At 30.6% G+C, this 24361-nt stretch overlaps 1 protein-coding gene across 1 annotated transcript; it reads right to left on the reverse strand.

Moving 5' to 3' along the window:
- Positions 1-15016: 15016 nt before the first annotated feature.
- On the reverse strand, positions 15017-23151 carry LOC120089910 (GDSL-like Lipase/Acylhydrolase superfamily protein). The gene is made up of 5 exons (XM_039047351.2): positions 22769-23151; positions 20043-20188; positions 18546-18779; positions 16728-16977; positions 15017-15578 (listed from the first exon to the last, which is right to left on the reverse strand). The coding sequence occupies exons 1-5, from the start codon at positions 23019-23021 to the stop codon at positions 15364-15366; spliced, it is 1098 nt and encodes a 365-aa protein (XP_038903279.2). The 5' UTR covers positions 23022-23151; the 3' UTR covers positions 15017-15363.
- Positions 23152-24361: the final 1210 nt, after the last annotated feature.

The raw sequence follows: 24361 nt of genomic DNA on the forward strand, positions 1-24361 counted from the left end.
TGGCTAGGAAAACGATCGTGCAGGTGCTAGCTAAACGATCGTGCAGTGTTTACTAAACGATCACATAGCTTTGCTAGACGATCGCTAGCCTAAGGTAAACGATCGTGTAGAATCGACCGAGCTAAATGATAGAGCTAAACGATCGCATAGCTTTTTCTAGACGATCACATAGTTTTATCTAAACGATTGGGCATCGACCTATATGATAGGTCTTCGACTTCTCCCACTTGCCCAGTCGTGTACACGATCTGTTCTTTCCTCCGTTCGTCTGCCTCACACCAAGTCCAAATAGAGCCCACCCTCTGGATTCTCACACCGAGAATACCAAGGTTGTCTTGTTGGTGGTGTCAGACTCAACTCGACACCGTCGAGGTTCTTCGGAGGCCGTTCGTGGTGCTGCGGAGGCTGTTCGTTGTTGCAGAGGAATTCATGATCGAAGAGATCGTTGAGAACGAGTGCGAAGTGTTCCTGCTGTGTTCGTGCGGTGTTACGGTCGTGTAGATCGAGTGCTCGTGGTTGCTGTGATCGATCAGAGGGCGCATCGGAGCGTGGAGACGCTTCTACCTTTGTTAGTACAGTTTTACCTTCTGTACATTTGATGTTCATGCTGTAATTTCTCTGTATATTTGCATAACTGTTTGTATTGAAGTCAACTGTAAATGATTTTTTGATTCATGATTTTAAGTTGGAATAATCTTGCTTCCTCTGCTCACGAAAATCGCATTTCCAATTTCCTTCATCAGCAACTCGTTAATATTTCTGTTTAAAGCTTTTAAAAATGACCAATTACTTACAGTGGAAAGAATCGTGTGAAACGAATTTTGTGGCGAACGACCTCCATCCCACTACTCTCACAAAGAAGAGACAAGAAAATAAATATGATTTATTAGTCTTGGAGACATGTCTGATAGAGAATGATAATTCTGTCTGGATTCTCGATTCAGGTTCTACCAATCATGTCTGTTCCTCTTACCAAAGATTCAGTTTCTGGAAAACGTTGCCATAGGGAGGATGGCTCTTCGTGTCGATACTGGCGAGGTTGTTTCAGATATTGCTATAGGCAGGCTGAAGTTATTTGTTGACAAGAAACGTTATCTGTTACTGGATAATGTTTTTGTATTTCCTCATATTAAGAGGAACTTAATCTCGGTTTCTTGTCTCATTGAACAATGCTACATCGTCTCCTTTTTTGAGAATAAAGTGTTTATTTTCAAGAATAGAATGGAGATTGGTTATGGTTCAATGGAAAATAACTTATATGTACTAAGGTCGTTAGTCATAAAAGCCTTATTTAACACTGAAATATTCAGTACGGCAACAACAGCTAAAAGACCAAAGGTTTCTCCAAAGGAAAACGCCCATCTTTGGCACTTAGGTTAGGTCACATCAACGTCAATAGGATTGAGAATTTGGTGCAAAGTAGAATTCTAAAGAATTTAGAAGAAAACTCCTTGTCGATATGTGAATCATGCCTCGAAGGCAAGATGACCAAACAACCTTTTACTGGAAAAGGTTATAGAGTCAAGGAAGCCTTGGAACTTATACATTCAGACCTCTGTGGTCCAATGAATGTTAGAGCTCGAGGTGGGTATGAATATTTCATCTCTTTCATAGATGATTATTCAAGGTTTGGGTATCTTTTCCTAATGCAATGTAAGTCTGAAGCCCTTGACAAGTTCAAGGAGTATAAGGCTGAAGTTGAAAACTTGTTAGGTAAGAAGATAAAAACACTACGATCTGATCGTGATAGAAAGTATATGGACCTCCAATTCCAAAACTATATGATAGAACATGGGATTGCGTCCCAACTCTCGGCCCCTGGTACACCTCAGCAGAATGGTGTATCTGAAAGGAGAAACAAAACCTTGTTGGACATGGGTCGATCTATGATGAGTTATGCTCATCTTCCAGTCTCGTTTTAGGGTTATGCAGTGCAGACTACATGTTATATCCTGAACAACGTTCCCTCTAAAAGTGTTTCTAAAATACCTTTTAAGTTATGGAGAGACCATAAAGGTAGTTTACACCCCTTCAGATTTTAGGGTTGTCCGACACATGTGCTAGCGACTAACCCAAAGAAGTTGGAACCGTGTTCAAAGGTTTGCCTCTTTGTAGGCTACCTCAAGGAAACGAGAGGTGGATACTTCTATGATCCAAGTGAGAACAAAGTATTTGTTTCCACAAATGCTATCTTCTTGGAAGAAGACACATGAGGGATCATAAGTCACGAAGTAAGCTCGTTTTACGTGAGATCTCGAGTGAGACTGAGACTGCTGAGGGTTCAACAAGAGTTATTGAACAGGCCAACAGATTAACAAGAGTTGTTAAGGTTAGAACGTCTAGTTAACCAGCTCAAGAATTGAGACTGCCTCAACTTATTGGGAGGGTTATGAACCCACCGGATCGCTACATGGGTTTGACTGAAGCCAAAACGTCATTACGAATGATAGGGTCGATGATCCATTGTCTTTTAAGAAAGCAATGAAGGATGTTGACAAAGATGAATGGGTTAAGACTATGAACTAGAAACTGAAGTCTATGTACTTCAATAATGTCTGAGAGCTTGTTGATCCACCTAATGGGGTAAGACCTATTGGGTGTAAGTGTATTTATAAGCGAAAGAGAGGTGTAGATGAAAAGGTGCAAACCTTTAAGGCTAGACTAGTGGCAAAAGGTTATACCCAGGTCGAGGGATTTGACTATGAGGAAACTTTCTCACCTGTTGTCATGCTGAATTCTATCAGGATTCTCCTGTCCATAGCCACATTTTATGATTATGAAATATGGAAAATGGACGTCAAGACTGCCTTTCTTAATGGTAATCTTGAGAAGACAATTTATATCACTCAACCAGAGGGGTTCGTAGCTCTAGATCAAAAGCAAAGAGTTTGCAAGCTTAATCGGTCCATTTATGGACTGAAACAAGCATCTAGATCTTGGAACATCGGATTTGACACTGCTGTCAAATCATGTGGCTTTGACTAGAATGTTGATGAGCCTTGTATTTACAAGAAGATCATCAACAGTTCAGTAGCTTTCCTGGTACTGTATGTAGATGATATCCTACTCATTGGGAATAGTGTAGGGTATCTGACTGACATTAAGAAGTGGCTAGTTGCCCAGTTCCAAATGAAAGATTTAGGTGAGGCACAGTATATTCTAGGGATCCAGATTATTCAGGATCGTAAGAACAAAAGGTTAGCCCTGTCTTAGGCATCGTACATTGATCAAATATTGATCAGGTACAGGATGCAAAATTTCAAGAGGGGTTTGTTACCCTTCAGGCATAGAATCGTTTTGTCTAACGATCAATGTCCTAAGACACCTCAAGAAGTTGAGGAGATGTGACGGATTCCCTATGCTTCTGCTGTAGGAAGCTTGATGTATGCAATGTTGTGTACTCGACCTGACATTTGCTATGCAGTAGGGATTGTCAGTCGGTATCTGTCCAATCTAAGATTTGATCATTGGACGATGGTCAAGACGATCCTCAAGTATCTTCAGAGAACGAGGGACTACATGCTTGTGTATGGAGATAAGGATCTGATCCTTATAGGATATATGGACTCTAACTTTCAGATCAATAGAGATTCTCACAAATCTACATCGGGGTCAGTGTTTACTCTGAATGGAGGGGCTGTAGTCTGGTAAAGCATCAAGCAAGGATGTATCACGAAATCCACTATGGAAGCCGAATATATAGTGGCTTGTGAAGCAACTAAAGAGGCTGTTTGGCTGAGGAAGTTCCTTTCATATTTGAAAGTTGTTCCAAATATGGATTTGTCTATCACTCTTTATTGTGATAACAACGAGGTTGTGGAAAATTCAAAGGAGCCTCAGAGTCATCGTTGGGGTAAGCACATAGAACGGAAGTATCACTTGATCTGGGAGATTGTGCATCACGGTGACGTGATAGTCACGAAGATCACATTGGAGCACAACGTTGCTGATCCCTTTACAAAGGCCCTCAGGCTAAAGTGTTCGAAGGTCACCTAGAGAGTCTAGGTCTACGAGACATGCAACATCTTGTCTAGGGCAAGTGGGAGATGATACTGGGATATGCCCTAGTTTATTGTATATTGTACATTTTTATATTGTATTGTACATTAGTCTCCCGAGTCATTAGGACAAGTGGGAGATTGTTAGGATTGGTGTCCTAATTCTCCCGGAGTCTCGTTGTTTTGTAAAGATACACATTGTTTAATGAATAAAATAAGTGTTATTTAATTCTGGCATTTAATTCTGGCATTTACTCATATCTAATAAATAAAGCTCCTTGGTTATCTTATGTGAACTTAAGCATGTATATGTGATATACAAATGGATCATGCCTTAAGTGATAACCTAAATAGGTCTGTAGTATAAGGATTAAGGTGGGATACCTGATCTTGGTGACACTACAGATACGACCCACTTTATAGAGGTTTGTAAGTGTTGTAAACCAGTACAAATGGTAGATCCTTACCATTCATGTGGAGACGTGCGAGCGGGGTGTCCTATACAAAGAGTTTGTATAATACCTGGACCACAAGATGACTAGACTCTGTAAATAACACCGTTGATATTAGAGACTTGCATCTCACCTAAACGACCATAGGTGACATGACCTCAATCTTGAGTGTTTAGAAACTCCTGTCTTTGAGGGCGGTTCTTTGATTAGTATGAGTGAGAGTGACCAGATTTCCAACTTAACATGCCTAGATTTTTGGGGACTTGTCTGATCTGGGAGGTGGAAACTCAATCCACAAGATGGAATTCACTTCTTTCCCAAAGCAAGGATAAGTAAAGAGATTGCTCCCTTAAGGGCTGATTCTGGGGCTTGAACATAGTGGCCACAGCTTCTCTTTGGAAGAGAAGACTCAGTCATAGTAGAACTATGACTTATGTTCATTAGAGGGATTAGTGGTACTTAAGGAGATAGATGTAACTACAAGGGCATAACAGTTATTGGCCCAGCTATACTTACGAGCGATCTGTGAAGGGTTGTCGCACTTCTGATTGATTAAGATGGACACATAATATATCTGTGGTAAGGAGAGTTCAGCTGTCGATCTTTAATGAAGTGTCTGGTAGTTAACGGATGGTGGATCCCGTGACTAAAGAGTTTATCAGTTATTCACGTACCGTTGGAGCTTCAAGATATAGGTCCATGAGGTCCCCTTGGTAGCTCAATGGATTCAGTTAAGGATTAGTTCTTGGTGTTGATTTGAAATGTTCAAATTCACAAGAGGTATTTTGATTATATATGATATAATCTGTATAATGTATGAGATACATCTAGTGGAGGATTAATGTAAATGAGATTTACATTAAGTACCATGGAATAGAAAAAGAACTATGGTTTATATGTTTCAGAGATGAAATATTAAAACTATAGGTTATAAATATAGTATGATAAGTTGGTTATCATTTATATTTATAATAATATTAATTATTAGATAATTAATTCTTTTTCTTTAATAAACAATTGAGTGGGTGGTTATTGGTGATTCATGGTAACCGTGAGATAAAAGGAAAATGGTTTTCCTAATTTTAGTAACTGTTGAAAAGTTTTCATAAAAAGTTCTTTGAGATTTCTCTCTCGCAAAAAGGATCTCACGGTAGTCATCAAGTAAATATAGATTTACTAAACGACAGCTTCGGCGAGCTAAACGATCGTGCAGTGGCGAGTGGAACGATCGTACAGTATTTACTAAACGATCGCATAGCTTTTGCTAGATGATCGCTTACCCAAAGTAAACGAATGTGTAGTGTTTGTAGGCAATAGACACTGAGCTAAACAATGAACTAAACGATCGTATAACTTTTGCTAGACGATCACATAACTTTAGCTAAACGATTGGGCATCGACCTATACGATAAGTCTCCACCATCTCTCACTTGCCCAGTCGTGTACACGATTGGTGTTTCCTCCTTTTTCTGCCTCATTCCAAGTCGAACAGAGCCCATCCTCTAGATTCTCAAACCGAGAATACCAAGGTAACCTTGTTGGTGGTGTCATACTCAATTCGATACCGTCAAGGTGTTGTGGAGGCCGTTTGTGCTATTGTTGTGGAGTTCGTGGCCGAGGCGATCGTTGAGGACGATCGCGAAGTGTCTGTGCTGTGTTGCGATCGTGTAGATCGAGCATTCAAGGTTGCTGTTGTTCGAGCGGTCGTGCGCAAAGGAGCGTGGAGACGTATCTTCAAATGTTCGTGGAGTTTACTCTTTGTTCATTAGAGTTTTCACGTTGTAATTTCTATATTAATTGTATAACCACATGTTTCAGTACGACTGTAATTTTTATTTTTCATTCATGATTGTAATTTGGAATGATCTTATTTCCACTGTTCATGGAAATCTCGAGTCCGATTTCCTTCATATATAACTCTTATATAACTTGTAATGAACCAAGCATACATGCTCTCATACATCCTTATACTATAACACTTATAATATAAAGATGATGTATGGATATGTTTAATGCATGCATATTGTATAGTTCTTATATTATATGATGCATGAGCATGCTTGAAGGTAATTTAATCATGCAATCTACTATATTATAACACTTATAATATAAAGATGATGCATGAATAAAATGCATAACCTAAGGTGGGTTTAAATCTATATGTCATACCTTATGACATATAAATAAACATACATCTCATGTACATTAAGTAAGACATGATGGACAGGGATAATATGCCTCAAAAACTGAAAAATAAAGCTAACTATTACATAGATCATCGAGTCAACCAGTTCAAACAAGCGAACCGGGTCTTGAACCGCTCTGGTGAAGCCTTTTCAGGTCATCGTGTAGCAACTCCTTGTGATCGTCGAGTAACATTGATCGAGTAACCACGATTGTGTAGCATGGATCGAGTGCCTTTCACTATGCGATGAAGCATGAAGGCCACTCGATCGTGCAGCACCCATCGTGTAACGCATGCCTAAATGATCGAGTAGACAATAACTATACGATGAAGCATGATCATCTAAACAATCAAGGAGAAAACGTCGAGTATCACATACCGAGTAATCGAGTAGCCAGTGACTATGTGATGAGCATGTTGGCCTACTCGATCGTTGAGTGTGCGCGCCTACCATGCGTCAAGTATCTCATACTCAGTGATCGTTTACTCCCATCACTTACACAATCGAGTAGCCAACGGAACATGTTACTTGATTAAGCCATAAGCCATACGATTGTTAAGCAAATGTTACACGATCGAGTAGAACTTTTCTACACGATCACCTAGCCAAATCTAAATGATTGTTTAGCCTGGGCTACACGATATGACCAACCCTTGGTCTTCTTCCTTGAAGTGAACAACATCTCCATGCGTTGAAGCTTCATCACGAACGACTCAAACAAGTAAAAGAAAACTTGAATACATACTCGATTGCTTATTAATTATGTCAAAAAACGCAGGGGCCCTTACAAATCATCACTTGAAATATAAAGAAAGCTTTAAAAACAAAGGCAATCATCCCGAAACATCCATCAAACCATCCACAAACACATTGAACTCTTAAACGCATTATAGAACACTTAAAACCCACCAAGACTATAAAATAAAGTTCAATACAGCAATGGAATTTGGAATATCAAAACAACCTAGCTCTGATACCAATTGAAGGAACTCTAAATAGAGAATCAGTGAGTGGAAATAGATCGTTCCAAAATCCATTGAGAAAGAACACAAAAAATAACAGTCTAACAGAAAAGATTATGCATAAACAAGTAAATTACAACATGCTTCTTTAATTAAGAAAGGAATAGAGTATGCAAATCTTTGAAGAACTCTTTCTTGAAGTATCCCTCGATCAATCAGCAACGCGTCCAAAGAAGAACTCGAATGCAACGATTAGAACAACCAAGAGCACGAACTGAAGAATCCTCAATCACTATCGAGTGCAATCCTCGACCCTCGAACGGAACAAGAACACCACCATAAGAGTTACTTTGGTATTCTCGGTGTAAGAATCCAAGAGTTGTGGGCTCTGTATGACTTTGGATAGAGGAATAAAGGAGGTAGACGATTGAGTATGAGACAGTGGAAGGAAATCTATCATATAGATTTGATACTCGATCGTGTAGAAGAAGAAGCCTATCGTATAGACTTGCTACTCGATCATTTGGAAAACTATTTTCCTTTTATCTCACAGTTACCACAAACTGGCAATAACCTCCCACTAAGTCGGTTATTATGAAAAGAAATAATTAATATATTATATATAAATATAATAACGAACTTATCATATTATATTTATAACCTATAGTTTTAATATTTTATCATACGAAACATATAAACCATAGTTCTTTTTTTATTTTATAGTATTTAATATAAATTATATTTATATTAATTCCTCCAATGATAATGTATCAAATACATCATATCAATTATATCACACATAATTGAATTAATTTAATTATATCACATATATTCAAATTCCCTCTTGTTAATTTGAACACTTCAAACTAACCCGTAGCTTGAAGACCCAACGTACATGAAAAACTGACTAAACTCTTTAATTATGAGATCTACCATCCGTTAACTGTTGGGCACTCTACTAAAGACCGATAGTTTACTCTTCGCACTACATATATATTTATGTGTCCATACAACCAATCAACAGTACGATGACTCTTCACAAATCGCTCGTAAGTACAATTGAGCCAATTTATCGTTTTGCCCCTATAGTTACATCTAACTCAAGTACCACTAGTATATTTTATATATTGTTTATAATATTTGCAAACAACTAAGGCAAATGTTCCAACGTATATCTAAAAATAACCATGAATCTAAACTACGGTATATATATATATATATATCATTTTATTAGTATATTTAAAAATACGTTGGAATATTTAAAAATGTTTTACCATTTTACTGGTATATTTCATATATTGGTTTGAATATTTTTAAACATCTAAAATAATGTTCCAAGGTATGGAGACATACATATCAGAGCAACGGAATATCGATATCTAATTAGAAGTGCATATATATCATAATATTTGAGATATATTGACATATACATCAAATAAACAATGAAATATATTGGCATACATATAAAAACATATTTGAGTTCAAAGGTATATTTAAAAATAACCATGAATATTTGAGTAGATATATTTTATTTACCAGTATATTTCATATATTTTTTAGAATGTTTCCAAATAAACAATGAAATATTTCACATAATATAAAAAATCAACATGAAAAACGAAATAGTGATTTATGTCGAGAATTGAATCAATCTCTAATTTATATACCGTGGTATATTTCCTATATTTGTTAGAATATTTTCAAATACCTAACTCTAATATTTCAACTTAGTTATTTTAGTCCCTGAGTTTTTGAGAATAGGTTTTAAAATGTCCCTCAACTACTAAATATATTAAGTTTAAATATAAATTAATTAAAAACATGATGTGACAAAATGACTTAGAAATAAGGAAAAATTACCTTTTTGGTTGTCGAGTTTGCAAGTATGTATGCATTTGGTCCCTCAAGTTTCAAGTGGGTCATTTTAGTCCATAAATTTTTAAGAATAGGTTTAAAAGGACCCTCTACAATAAATCCATTAAATTTAATGAAGAAAAATTACAAAATAGGTGATGTGGCGTGATGATTTGGAAAAAATATATTTCTCATATTTTGCTCCTATTCTCTCCTTTTTCTCCCTCATCCCCTTTCTCTCTCTCGTATATATATGGGAGGGGAAGAGAGTAAGGTAATGTCAGTGTGAAGCAAGAAGGGTTGAGAGTAAAAATGTTGTTCATAGTTGAGCTGCCATTTTTCATCTCAAAGCGCCAACACTTCTATGTCTTTAAAATGACACATTGAGTTTCACTTCTGGAAGAGTAGTCCTGAGTTCCATTTGGTTAGGGAGAAAACGGCCAGAAAGAAGATGATTAAAGAGAGGAACATATGAAAAATACTTTTCTTTTCCAAATCATCATGCCACATCTGTTTAGTCAATTTTTTTTATTAAATTTAATGAATTTTTTTTTTGGTAGAAAAACCTTTTAGACTTGTTCTTAAAAACTTAGGAATTAAAATGATCAATTTGAAACATGAAAGACCAAACATACACGTATACTTGAAAACATAAGGACTAAAAGGGTAATTTTTCCTAGAAAAAAATATATTTTCTTTTAATATTTCACACTTCTCTCTCCCCTCTTTCTTCTTCTTCTCTCTTCTCTTTTCTCCCTATTGTCCTCTCTTCTTCATTTACATGTCTCTTTGTTTGTCATTTCTTCAATTGGAGAACATGATGAAATTTGCTCACTTCTCTCGCTTCTTTCTTTCATATGGATTAGGAATAAACAAGTTGGGAGAGATTCCAAATCTCTCTCTAGAGAGAAAATTTCAAAAATAAAAGAAAAGAAAAGTGTTCAAAATCTTCATTTTCCCTATCTATATCGACGGGTTGTCTCATTCACCTGGATATCTCAACAAATTTTCTCCTCGCCAGAAAACGTTGCCATCACCACAACTCTCCTTTTCCTAACATCTAAAATCATAGAACAAAACTCTACAAAGAAAAGAGAAGAGAAGAAAAAGAAAAAAAAAATGTTATTTGAGATTTTTGTACTTTTCTTCATTAAAATTGCATTCTTTTTTTATTAATTTGCTTTTTAGAAGCTATGAAAGTTACGACTTGAAGCTTTTCTTTAACTTTTGTCGTTCGTTATGTTACTCTGTTTTGGTCTCTATTTTTTTTTTTCGTTCAATTCATTTTTTGGGGAGAGAAAGAAGAGAGAGAAGTGAGCAAATTTCATCATCTTCTTCGATTGAAAAAAATGACAAATATTGAGATATGAAGATGGAGAAGGGAGGACAAGAGAGAAGAGAGAAGAGAGAGAAGTGTGAAATATTAAAAAAAGTATATCTTTTCCAAATCATCTTGTACATCATATTTTTCATTAATTTTATATTTAAATCTAATATATTTATTTGTTGAGGTACCTTTTAAGCCTATTCTTAAAAACTCGAAGATTAAAATAGTTAATTTGAAATTAGGGACAAAATACACTTATTCCTCAAAACCAGACACCAAAAAGATTTTTTTTCCTACCTCATATTTTTTTTTTAATCAAGTTTCAACAGCTTGTAATCATATGCCACATGTACATCATTTACATAGCATATTTCCCCTTCAAATTCTAGCCTATTTTTTTAAAAAAAAATTCTCCGAAATTACACTATTAAATTTTCACTTTTCAAAACTAGCAATTTTTTCGAGAACTCATTAAACTAGTCTTTTTTTATCATTCATTTCAGGAAAGTAACTTTTCAAACTTATCGATTGTTTTGGGTATTCTAGGTGAAATCTCGGGCAGTATTAACACCGAGATTCTACCAATTTTTTCAAATATTATATAATCTTTTCAAATCTTATACCAAATCTTATATCTTTTCAAGTTTTCTCCGATTATTTTTACTAAATCTCATAGAAAATTTTTACATAATATTTCAAATAACTTTTAAAATCTTTACCCTAATTTTTGTTTCCATAATTATATGAATTTTCAAATTTCCAAATGGATTTATTAATTATGATTTTTCAAATGAATTTTGACTGCACTACGGATTTTAAATTTTGTAAAAGATAAAATTTTGCAAATAAAAACAAGATTTGGGAAAATATAAAAAATCGGTGTTAATATGCCCGAGATTTCATTAAGAAAGCCCAAAATATATGGAATATCGATGTTATATCTCCTAAATCTTACTTAATTTTTGGCAAAATTTGTTCTTCGGCTGAAAGATTTGAAAATTTAGGCAAGACTTGATATTTTGAAAAAATTACATAATTTTTGAAAATTTGATAGAATCTCGGTGTTAACTGTTCACCGAGATTTTGTTTAAAAATTAACTTTTCCTAACCTATTGATTTTTTTGTGCCTTCTCGGTACATCTCGCCAAATTACACACTAAGTCTCTGTTACATTTTCCAAATATTATGAATACTATGTAATCTTCCCAAACTCAGACAAAATATTATATATTTTCAAATTTTATACAAATTCAATTATCTTCCCAAATCTTTACCAAATACTATATGAAATAGGGAAATTATTTCAAATGGTAAAACTGTTAAAAATATTTACAAATATTTACAAGATATAGTAAAATTTTAAAAATAGACGTTGATAGACACTGATAGAAGTCTATCAGCTATATTTTGTAAATAGCTCAATATTTGAAAACAGCCTTATCAAATATTTATAACTTTTCAAATCCTTAGCCCAATTTCTATTTCCACGATTATGAATTTTCAAATTATCCAAATGCTTTTCAAGTAAATGACTTGTAATTTTTAAAATTTGAGAAAGATATAATTTTGCTAAGAAAAGAAAAAGAAAAAGATTAAGATATGAGAAATATATAGAATCTCTTTGTTAATCGGTGCGAGAATTCACCGAGAAACCCCAAATATATAGAATCTCAGTGTTAATTTGCCCGAGATTTTATATGTTTTCCATATATCTTACTTTTCTTTTCTTTGCAAAATTTAATCTTTTCCAAAAATTTAAAAATCAAAATGCAATTAATTGAGATCCACTTGGATAACTGGTAAATTTATTTGAAAGTTTTGAAATTCATATAATCGTGGAAACAAAAATTAGGCTAAAGATTTCATAATTTTAAAATTTTAAGTAAGTATTTTGATATAATATTTGGTAAATGATAGAAAATTTGAAAATAGATAAGATTTTGTATAAGATTTGGGAAGATTACATAACATTTGGAAAATGCAGTAGAATCTCGATGTGTAATTAGGCCAGATGTGCTGAGAAGGCCCAAAACAATCGATGACTTAGAAAGTTTTAATTTTTTTTAACAAAATCTCATTGACTAATCTCGAGTGAGATAGATCCAAAAAATCTATTCTGACCAATTTTAGAAAAGTAAGCTATTTTTGAAAAGTAAAAACTTGAGAGAGCTATTTCGGCTAATTTTTTCAAAAAACCGTTACATTCTCCACAATGTTATATTTTGCTGTGTAAATTTTGGAAGTTAAAACAAACTAAGGTGGTCATTTCACACCTACCTTTAGGGTTTATTTTATTTTATTTTACTTTACTTTACTTTGGAAGTCCAAGGTCAGTTTCATTTTTGGAAACCACCATCCCATGGAGTCTATAAGGCATTTTTATTAATCTTTAGTGACGTTTGGATGGTAGGTATTGTTTCACAAATATGGATATTAAATGTTTAGATTTAAAATGTCTGGAATAATTAATGTCTACATTTGAATTTGCACAATAATTGACGTTTGAAATTAAATGAATATATTTAATCTACCAATTTTGAATATAAAAACTAAAACTAAAACTAAATAATTATTTAATCAAATGTAAAAAAAGAAGTAAGATAGTCATAATTAAATTTAATTATTTAATATATTATTATATTGATTAATTATTTAATCACTTAAAATACCAATAAATTAATATGTTTAACCAAATATTATTTAATTCATAAAAATAATAAATATAAATTAATTACAATATTAATAATTAATGATAACATTTTATAATAAATAGTTAAGAAAACATAAAATATCAATATAAATGTACTAGTTGAAATTGATTAAGTCTAAATAATATATTTATATTTAATAATCAATTAAAATTAATAATGATGATTGATTGATATTAATTTATTAATTAATCAATCTCTCATCTTCTAAGTATAAAATCCCACAAGTATGAAGAGTATTAAAAAACTCATGCCACATGAGTTTTAAAGTTCTCTAGATAATAATATTCTTGGTTTTAAAAAGTGGAATCATGTGAAATAAACAAGGATATTAAATATCGGTCTTAAATCTCATAGCAATATTTGTGGAACAAATAGGCCTATAGAGAAATAGACATACCCATTCTCGAAATTCAACCCCCGACTTAAAGAATTCAAGTTCCCCGGATGTTAGCTCAATAATCTAGTTTCTTAATATTGATATTTCGTTGACTATTTATGATTAATCTTAAATTTTGACTGAGTTTTTTTTTTAAACAATAATAATAAAGTATTATTTAAAAGACAATAATTGAATATAAAAAACTAAAATGATATAATAATTGAATTATAAGATTTAAAAGAAATAGTGTTCATACAGGCAAATTATTTTAGAGTACAAAAAACTAAATCAGATATCACTGACATATGAACTCTGCACACTCAAACATAGACATATAAACTCAGACATAATAACTCTGCACACCCAAACACAGACATATGAACTTTGACAATACAACTCTGCACCCCAAACACAGAAATCTATATCATCTCAGCACCCCAAACAACTCCTTAGTGTTGGATTTGTGAAGCTCAATTATCCTTGAAAGATATTGAATTGAGCTAAAAAATAAGCCTTCGAGTGTCGCTATCACCTTTAAGGGGATGGTTGGTTGTTTAATTTTATCAATTTTTAACCTTTATTTTTTTTCCCTCATACTTTTGTCATTTTCTCTAGGGGTTGTTTGGCCTCCTAACTTAATGTCCGTGGCTCACTCCATATTTGGTGCTCCAAATATAATAGTGGTATTTCCAACCGTTTATAATCCACAATTATACACAATAATGCTATTTGAAATCTCTCATTGTTACACTGTTTACGATTTTCTACATATCCTCTCTGTCCCTCTTTTCTACCAATTAAAATAGTATGCACCACAAACATGAATTAGTGTAATAGTGACTATAATAATCATGGATCATAATAACCAACTCAACACCCCAAAATACCTCTTATAAATTGCATTTGTTTTGTACTTGTGGATTTAAAACAATGTAATCATCATAAGCTAACTTCTCTAAAGGATTATATTAGATATAGATGCCTTTGTAATGTAATGAGTTAGCTTAATTAATTACATTTGTAAATTGCTCCTTTTTCTTATGTTATTTCACTTTACTAAATTTATATAATAATGTGGTTAACTAAAAATTGCCATTTAAGTTAGCATAAAAGGTTGGAGTTTGAAAGCATGGATGAGCATGTAACATTAAGTGAAAAATGTCAAACAATCAAGCTTTATATTTCAAGTAAAAATTCATTACAAAATATCACATATATAATGACACAAACCACCCATATCTCTTTCAATTACGGTATTCTATGAAGTCGGAAGTTCAAATTCTCAAACCTGACTTATTATACTTAAAAAAAATAAAAAACAAACTAGAACCAAAATTTTCCTCTTTTTTCTTTTTCCTATAAAACAAAGAAATAAGAAACAAGGTAAGGAATTATCCCTAGAACATCATCTCTTAATAATTTTACATTGTGATGCTTTTTTTTTGTCCTAGCTAGTGGGTTCTTGAATAATGCATATGAATGTGGTATTAATTTTCAAAGAGCAATGAGTTGGTTGACATTGAGTGGGTATGTAAATGGACCATCAAAGATATAATTAGCAAACATGTAATGGGCTTGTTGTGTAGGATGATAGAGATCCCAAAAGAGATGGTTGTTTCTATTTGGGCAAAATGTTGCAATTGGTAAACAAGGAACATCTGCTTTCAAATTCCCAAGCCCACAGCAAGCACTTTTAATCTCTGTGAACCCTGTTTTTTTGTCACAAACATAACAAACATATATACACTTTAGATATATAATACCATTTTTGTTATGAATACAAATTATATGAAAACTAAACTCAAGCTACTCGTATTCGAATCTATTCAATAAAATTTAAAACTCATCAAAACTCAAAGGTGAAAATATAGTATCGTGAAATTTAAGAATTATATAGATATTAAACTCAAAATTCATAAGTAAAAATATAATATTTTAAAATTTGAGGACCAAATCAAAATATATAGGGTCAAAAGATTATTCTCTCTTTTTTTTTTTAATATTTTATTGTTTGTATTCTATCTGACCAAAATTAATTATTTTTAGGAAAGGTTATCTTTTTTATCTCCAAGTTTCAAATTATTACACTTTCACGATTGTGTTTTAAGTTTTGTTTCTATTTGTTTCTTAGTATATTTGCACTTTTAACCTTCCTACCCACTTTTAGTCTTGGATGCTAATATTTGTTAATGAATTTAAATTTTGAAACCATGGAACTAAACTCAAAACTTAGAAGTAAAAGTGAAACCGTTTAAAATTTAAAGATCAAATGGAAACGAACTAAACTCAAAACCTAGAGACTCAAAGGGTGCCTTATTTCTCCTTATTTGTACCTGACATTAACGCGTATTTGCTAAAACCATTTGATTTTTAAAAATTAAACAAAATTTTCCTCAATTTCTTGTAACTTTTTGCTAAGTAAAAGAGTCAAATTCTTAACCAAATTCCAAAACCAGAAAGAACTTTAAAAAAAAAAAAAAAAAAAAACTATTTTTTTTTTTTAATTCTCAAAACTTGACTTGATTTTTGAAAACATTTGTATAAAATAGATAACAAATCAAGAAATTCAAAGAAGGAATGGATGTCTATATGCTTAATTTTAAAAGAAAACTAAAAACCAAAAATTAAGTGGGTGTTTTTGAAAATTAAGTTTATGGACACTACTTCCACAAAAAGTTATTTTTATTTTTGGAATTTGGTTAAGAATTCAACCATTATTAAAAATACAAATTATCGTAAGAAACATGGATGAGATAGACTTAATTTTTTTAAAAAAATAAAAAATAAAATAATTAGCAAAGGTGATTTGATAGAGAAGGTTGCAAATAAAAATAGAAAAAATAGAGAGTGGAATTTACCAAAAGAAGAAGGTGAACGAAGGAAGTTGGACATGACTTGATATACATCAAAGTAGGAGTATGAAATGTCTTTGAGCTCCATTTTTAGTGTTTGGAGCATTGATTTTAGAGCAATGTTGTAAATTGCTGCCCAATTATTGACTTCCTCATCGCATTCTCCTCCTTTGCTTCTCTTCCTTTGTGATGGTGCGCACCCCACTGGCCCAATTCCACCCACCACATATTTTCTTGCTCCATACCCATACAATCTCTGCCATTCATTCCATCAAAACTTACATTATTCTTTCATTTCTATGCTTCTAATTCTATCTAACTATTCATTCTTTTGGTTGCTTCTTATCTTCTAAAGTTTCATCATCTTATATTTGGTTAATTGATTTTGAATAATCGTGACGTGAACTTTTAAAATTAAGATTAAAGTGTAAATTTGGTTTCTATGATTTCGTGAAAGTTAGTGGACTATTTATCATGATTTTATTAAAATATAGAGACTATTTAGTATTTTTTAGGGTTTATTAAATTATAAGGACTAAACTCTGACTTTTAAAACCATCATAAAGATAAAATTTTAACTTTCTCCAATTATAGGGATCGATCAATTTTGCAATTTAATATAAAATTAATTTTAATAGTGATGAAAAGGTAGTGGAAATTAATTAATTATAGCTTACGATCGAAAAGTGAGTATCGAATGAAAAATCAAAGCTAAAAGAATAAATTTTGAAACTAAGAGACCAAATTGAAATAAAACTAAGCGTTAAGAATAAAAATGTGATATTTTGAAATTTAGGGATAAAAATGTATATTTTAATTTTCAATTGTTTAATGTTGTTTACCATGTTTTGTATATTATACTTCTTTCAAATGCTATATGAATATTTCTTGAAAATAATTAACTATTTCTCATAAAGTAGATAAGAAAAAAAATGTGTCATAATCTTGAAACTTACTGTTGAGAAATGTTAAAATTACATATGAATAAACTTTATATGAAATAGTATTTAGTGAATAATGGGCATAAATTTAGAAGAGAAAAAAGATAAAAATTTATAATTATTTCTTCAAAATTATATGTAATAGGTAGAATATCAATTTTTTTTTGGATGACCTTTTTCCTCTAAATTTCCTTCCCATTCACTTAATATATCCTCAACAAACTTTAACATCCACCACTAATGAGTAAATAAATTAATAAATGATTGAAAATAATAGACTAAATTTAAGAAACATCCTAATTACAAATCAATTAAAACTTTAAGGTCTATAATTCCATTAGGTTAAAACATAAATCAACTTCAAAACTTTTTTTAAAAAAGGAAAAATATTGGATTTCTTTCTGTCTCATCAGAGTGAAACGAGGGCCATTCAAATCTTATCTTAATCTTAATTTCCTTTTATCACAATAATTGTTTCGTCGACTAGAAAAAGGAAAATCTCTAATTCACATAAACACATTAATTATTTTTAAATGTTACCATATGAATTAACTTATTTACAAATATGGTAAAATCTTTAATATTTAAAAATACAGCTAATAAATTTTTTATTTAAAACAATATCCTATAATCAAAATTTAAAATATAAATGTCGATGAAAATATCGAAACCATGAAAATTTCAGTAGAAATATTAATAAGATGTCGATTTCGATAGATATTTTTCAAAAAAATATAAAACAAAAATTAAGAAATAAATTTAAATGAGTAAATATTGATTTCGATAGATATCGAACTTCGTATAGATGTCGAATATATAGGAATGTAAAAATATCGAACCTATAATTAAAACCTTAAATAAATAAATAAATATTATATTATACCTTAAGCTGCGACTTGAGAGTGGAGGCCATCGAGTCCACGTATTGCTGTGGGGAGTACTTATTACGCAGATCGGACGACTCATGATAGCCGAAGATGTCATTACTTCCAATCACAACCGTAAACAGAGATTTAGATAGGTGTTCTGCTGCTCCAGGGGATCCCAGCTCTCCTACCAGAGTTTTGTAGACCGACGAATAAAACTCAATTTGTTGGTCCATTGCCACCGATTGCTTCTAAATAAATTAACAAAATAAATTAAATTATCTTCTATTATATTTATATTTATACATATGTTGAATATATAAATTACTAACAAAACACATAATTACTTATTATACAAAATGTGCTCTGTTTTCAAATAATTTAGATCCCGTTTATAACCATTTTTATTTAGTTTGATGTTTTTACCTTTTTTTGAAGGAAATATTTGGATTTTTAATCCACTTAAAAAACAAACCAAAATTTGAAAACTAAAGAAATTAGGTTTGTAAAAGAAAATTTTTTATGGATAGAAAAAATATCAAACTATTTTCAGAAATAGCAAAAAAAAAAAAAATACTGATAAATACTAATAGACTTCTATCAATGATAGATTTTTATCGATTTCTATCACAGATAGATATTGATTGACTTCTATCAACCTCTATCAGTCTAATATAGAAACTGAAAATCTATCATCCTCTGTCAAAGAAGATTAAAATTTTGTTATTTTGTGTAAATACTTTTCCTTATTTTTCTATTTTTAAAATATCTCTTTTAAAAATTTGTTTTTTATTTTTGAAATTTGGAAATATGCAAATCATTTTTAAAAATGAAGAGGAAAAATGCTTAAATTTTAAAAACAAAAAATCAAGAACAAATTGGTTACCAATCAGGGTCTTAGTTTTTAAAAACATGAGTAAAAAGTGAGGAAAAAAATCCTTATAAATGAAAATTGTGTTTATAAACTTAATTTTGCAAAAAAAAAATAAAAATAAAATAATTACTAACTAGACTTTAATTTTTAGGCTTTAGTTTTTAAAAATTAAATTTATAGACATTAGTATTATCTATAAGTTTCTTTTATTTATTTTCAATAATATTAAAAAGATAAGTCAAATTTTCAAAGAAAAAAATTAGTTTTCAAAAAAGAAAATTTTCACAGATAGAAAAAATGTCAAACCATTTACAAAAATAGCAAAGAAATACTGACACTAATAGAATTCTATCAATGTCTAACACATCATATCAATGATAGATTTCTATCAATTTCTATCACTAATAGATACTGATAGACGGTATCATCATCTATCAAATAATATTAAATTTTACTATTTTATGTAAATAGTTATCCATATTATTCTATTTTCGAAAATCTCCATTTCACTTATTTTCATTTTAAAATTTAACTAAGGAAAATAAAAAATCAAGCGTTTATTTTAAATTTAAAAAACATAAAACTAAATACAAATAAATTTAAATTTCTGTTCAAATAGTTTTGTAGGAAGAGTACTTACAAAAAGCTTATTTGTTTCATTAAAAATTCCGGCTCCTCCAGAAGCGAAGCTAACGCCTGTTTTAAACGGTGTCGTATTGGTAACCTTTCTAAACTTGGAAATGAGAGACAAATATGGTGGTGAAGTCGGCAACCCCACCTTCTCGGCTGCCAATATTTCATTTATTAATTACATCAAATTCAAAATTTCAAAACAAATATGAGAGCAAAAAATTTATATTCATATAAATTATTTTGTTTCATTATTTTATCAACAAATATACTAATCCATAATACAAGGCCCAACCTTAGACTAATTGGAATACCATTAATCAGAGAGTTGTCGATCTATAAAATATTAATAGATATAACATAATTTAAAATAATTTATAAATACAATAAAATTTAAATTAGTTCTTGAAGTTTATAGAAGACAGTGTCTATCATTAATAAATTGCTATATTTGATTCTTCAAAACTATTGTTATACATTTAACTATAAACTCTTTTCCCTTTTCTTTTAATTTTTTTTTTTATAATGTCAAGATGAAAGATCGAAATACCTGATCTCGAGCTATGCTCCTTTTCTACACTTAATTATGAGGTTTAAAATGCTACTTGTTTTAATATTATCCTTCATCAATTTTTTTCCTGAAAAAGTATGGTTAAGGTGTTAAAAAAATTCGATGACCCCAAAAAAACAAATCAACCAAACTCAACACGTTCGGTTTGAGATGGGTTATAAACTCTTCTGGGTTGAGTTGAGTTCAAATAAATGAAAATTTTATGGGTTGAGTTGGTTCGGTTCATAGATCACTTAAAATAACTCAAACGAACCCGAACTTATTATTAACTTTAAATAATTGTTTTTTGCACTTTGAAAAAAGATTATACATTATATAAATTGAATTTGAGGGTTAATCTTAATTCATTTATGAAAATAGTTATTATCGATTTTTTATATATTAATATTTTACTTCCTTTTATAACAAAAATTTAAATAAATGATCTGATCGAATCAACCCAACCTAAATGTTTTATGGTTGGATTTGGTTGGGTTCATTTTTTAATGAAGGTTATTTAGATTGAAGAAATTTACAACACGAACAATTAAGTTGAATCTAAAAAATCTTTCAACTCAATTAAATCCAACCAATGAGCATCGGTATGAACCTTAGAATGAACACTCATATTTCTCAATAATCTTTGAAATAAATGTCAGCATCACACGTTCCTTCCATAAATGGGCATGGCCACGTGTGATCCTATGTGGCCATATCTAAAGATGCTGTATTTTTTTGGGTTTAAATGTACATATAATGGACAATTCTCCCTAGATAAAGAGACAGTTCTCCTAATAAACAAATTTAAAGGCCGAAATTTTCTTGTAATAAAATTTATAGTATCGTTCAAAAGATAAAAGTAGAAAAAAAGTTCAATGGAAAGCAATATATAAAACTTGCTTTGCAGGTCAGGCGTGAACATGTCAAATAGATTATAAAATTTCGTTTAGACAAAGTAAACATAATTAATCAATCGTAATATAAAAAATAAGCTATTTAAATAAATTTTCAGATGATTAGTTAACAATATTTTGTGAATTATGAATAATATAGAAAAATTTATTATGATTATAGTAATTTAATTGTAAAGTAGTAAACATGGCTCATTATCATGTTATTCAGAAGAATAGAATTAAATATATGGTCCAAATGAGTGTAACTCAAATCAACATAAAGTTTATATTATAAATTTTAAAGTCAGAGGTTTAATTGATTCCTCCAACTCACATATTAAAAAAAATAATAAAAAAAATAAAAAAAAACAAGTAAATTCAACTTATTTGTTAATTTACCATAGTTAATACAAAATTTTAAATTCTCGCTTGTTTTTTTATTAAAGAAAAAGTGACATATGTCGACTTAAGCATGATTTAGTTAATATAATACTATTTATCTTTTTTTATATATAATTTTTAAAATACTCTTTTTTCTATAGTAGCAGATTATTAGATATCATTCATACTCATATTTTTTTAAAGGAAAAAAAACTATATAGTAAAGATGTTGAAATGGCATAATCTTTTTTTAAAGGACTGCAATGTCATACTTTTCTTTTTCTGAAAGGACTGATGGCATAATTTAATTGGTCAACATTTCAATAACTTTTTTTTAATAAGTATAAATACCAAATTTCTATTTGAAAATGATATTCTACCCAATATAACATGAAAACGAAAAATGAAGGAAAAAAAAAATTAAAATCCAAATGTATGTTGATATATATAACAAAAATGATTTTCAATTTTAAACTTTTAAAAATAACAGGCAGAGAAAATATATCTTTTATACTTTAGGTCCTTCTAAGCTCTCTCAACTGTTTGTTAAATAATCGATCAACCAAAAAACCTAAGTTGATGGATTACAATAAATTTCATACACTTGTGAATTTGAAAATTTGTTAAAGATCTTGATGAGTGAAATTCAATATTAATGGGAAGAGAAAACGACTTTAAATAGTTAAAAAGAAAAAAACTCAAAACCTCGTGCTTTGATACAATGTTAGGTAAACGTAGATTTCATCTTAAAATCAATTAACAGTAAAAGAAGTAAATTTATATATCTTATAAAGATGGTGAAGTCGTCGCTTCATTTATTATATGTGAGATCCTCAACATCAATGCTAAATCATGAATATCATATGAACAGTTTTAACGGAACCGTAGATTAGGGTTTAAGTGAGGAGTTACCAACATAATCCGCAGCATTCTTGCCATTAGAGAACCTTCCGGTGGGCTTTTTGGTGGGAAAATCAAGTCCATTGTGGGGAAAGTTGGCTTTGGCTAGTGAAAGCTTCAAGTGGTTGTTGTTTCCAACATCCACTAATGAATCACCAAACACATAGATTGCAGGAACTAAGGCAGAATTTGAAACCCTAAACAAATAAATTGAGAATATAAGGAAGAAGAGGGAGCTGAAGGATGAGGGTTTTTGAGAGCCCATTTTTGTAGTCTTCTTTTGGTTTCCTTAATGGAATGTAAAAGAGAATTTATAGAGACAAAGAGGAAAGAGATGGGAATTTCAATTTAGTGTGAAAACTGGAAAGAAGAGTGTACTGAGCAACTTTCTTTGGGACCCATTTGGGGAATTGTGCCTTTCATATTTTGATTTATTAGTCATTCTTCTTCCTTTTCTTTTTGGGACTAAGTTGGTCCACTACGCGTTTATTGGAATTTCTACTCAAAATTTCATGATTATTAGTATTCCAATTACAATGATTATTCATTTCAATAATGGAATTTAAATTTTTTTTTTTTTCTTGTGTAGTGTTGAGAATCAACCGTAAATTTGTAGAACGGTAAATCAAACTTTGTTTTTTACACTTCGACTATCAGATTAGTATTCAGTTTTGTGATTGATGGTAAGGCTGTAGTGACAAACCAAATTTTAGAACTTCATCCATATTTGAATTTTAAGGAATTATATATATATAGGGTAATTGCAATTTGTAGCATTTTTAAGAATAATAACCAAGTGTATAACATCATTTAAATTAAAAAAATTACAAATATAGATAAGTCTATCAATGATAGACTTCTATCGTTTATAGACTCTTACTAGTGATATGGTCTATCACTGATAGACTCCTACCAATAATATGGTCTATCACTTATAGACTATTTAAATTTGGCCATATTTGCAATTTTTTTTACATTATATTATATCTGCTAATACTTTAGGTTTAATGTCTATATTTGCATTTATCCTATATATATATATACACACATATATAATAGTTTAAAAAACTTCCATTTTTATTATTTTCACATATATGTTCATGTTTATATACAAATACTTTTTAAATTTTAGGCGCATTTAGTAACTATTTGGTTATTCAATTTTAGTTTTTGAAAATTAAGTCAAATAAACATCACTTTCACATAATTTTTTTTTTTTGCTTTGTTATTTACTATAATGACTTTACCATTATTTTAAAACAACATTCGAGTCGGTATAAGTTTAATTATTAGTTTTTAAAATTATGACTAATAAATATCTAAGCTTTTAATTTTAACTCTAATGTGTCCCTTAAAAATTAGGTAAACTTTCAATTTAGTATCTAAAAATCTCACTAAATATTAAAAAATTTAAAAATTTAATGGTTGTATTAGACAAACAATTATTTTTATTTCTAATCGAATCTCATAATTTCAATTTTGTAGCCAATGGTTACTTTATTTTTTTTTTAGAAGCCAGGTACTACATATTAGACACGCTAATCATGTCAGTGATCTAGTATATATTTTTTAAAGTTTAAGAACTATATATGACACAAATTCTGA

Source organism: Benincasa hispida, chromosome 11 (assembly GCF_027475165.1).
Source record: "Benincasa hispida cultivar pf3 chromosome 11, pf3_genome.v1.1, whole genome shotgun sequence".
Classification (NCBI taxonomy): Eukaryota; Viridiplantae; Streptophyta; class Magnoliopsida; order Cucurbitales; family Cucurbitaceae; genus Benincasa; species Benincasa hispida.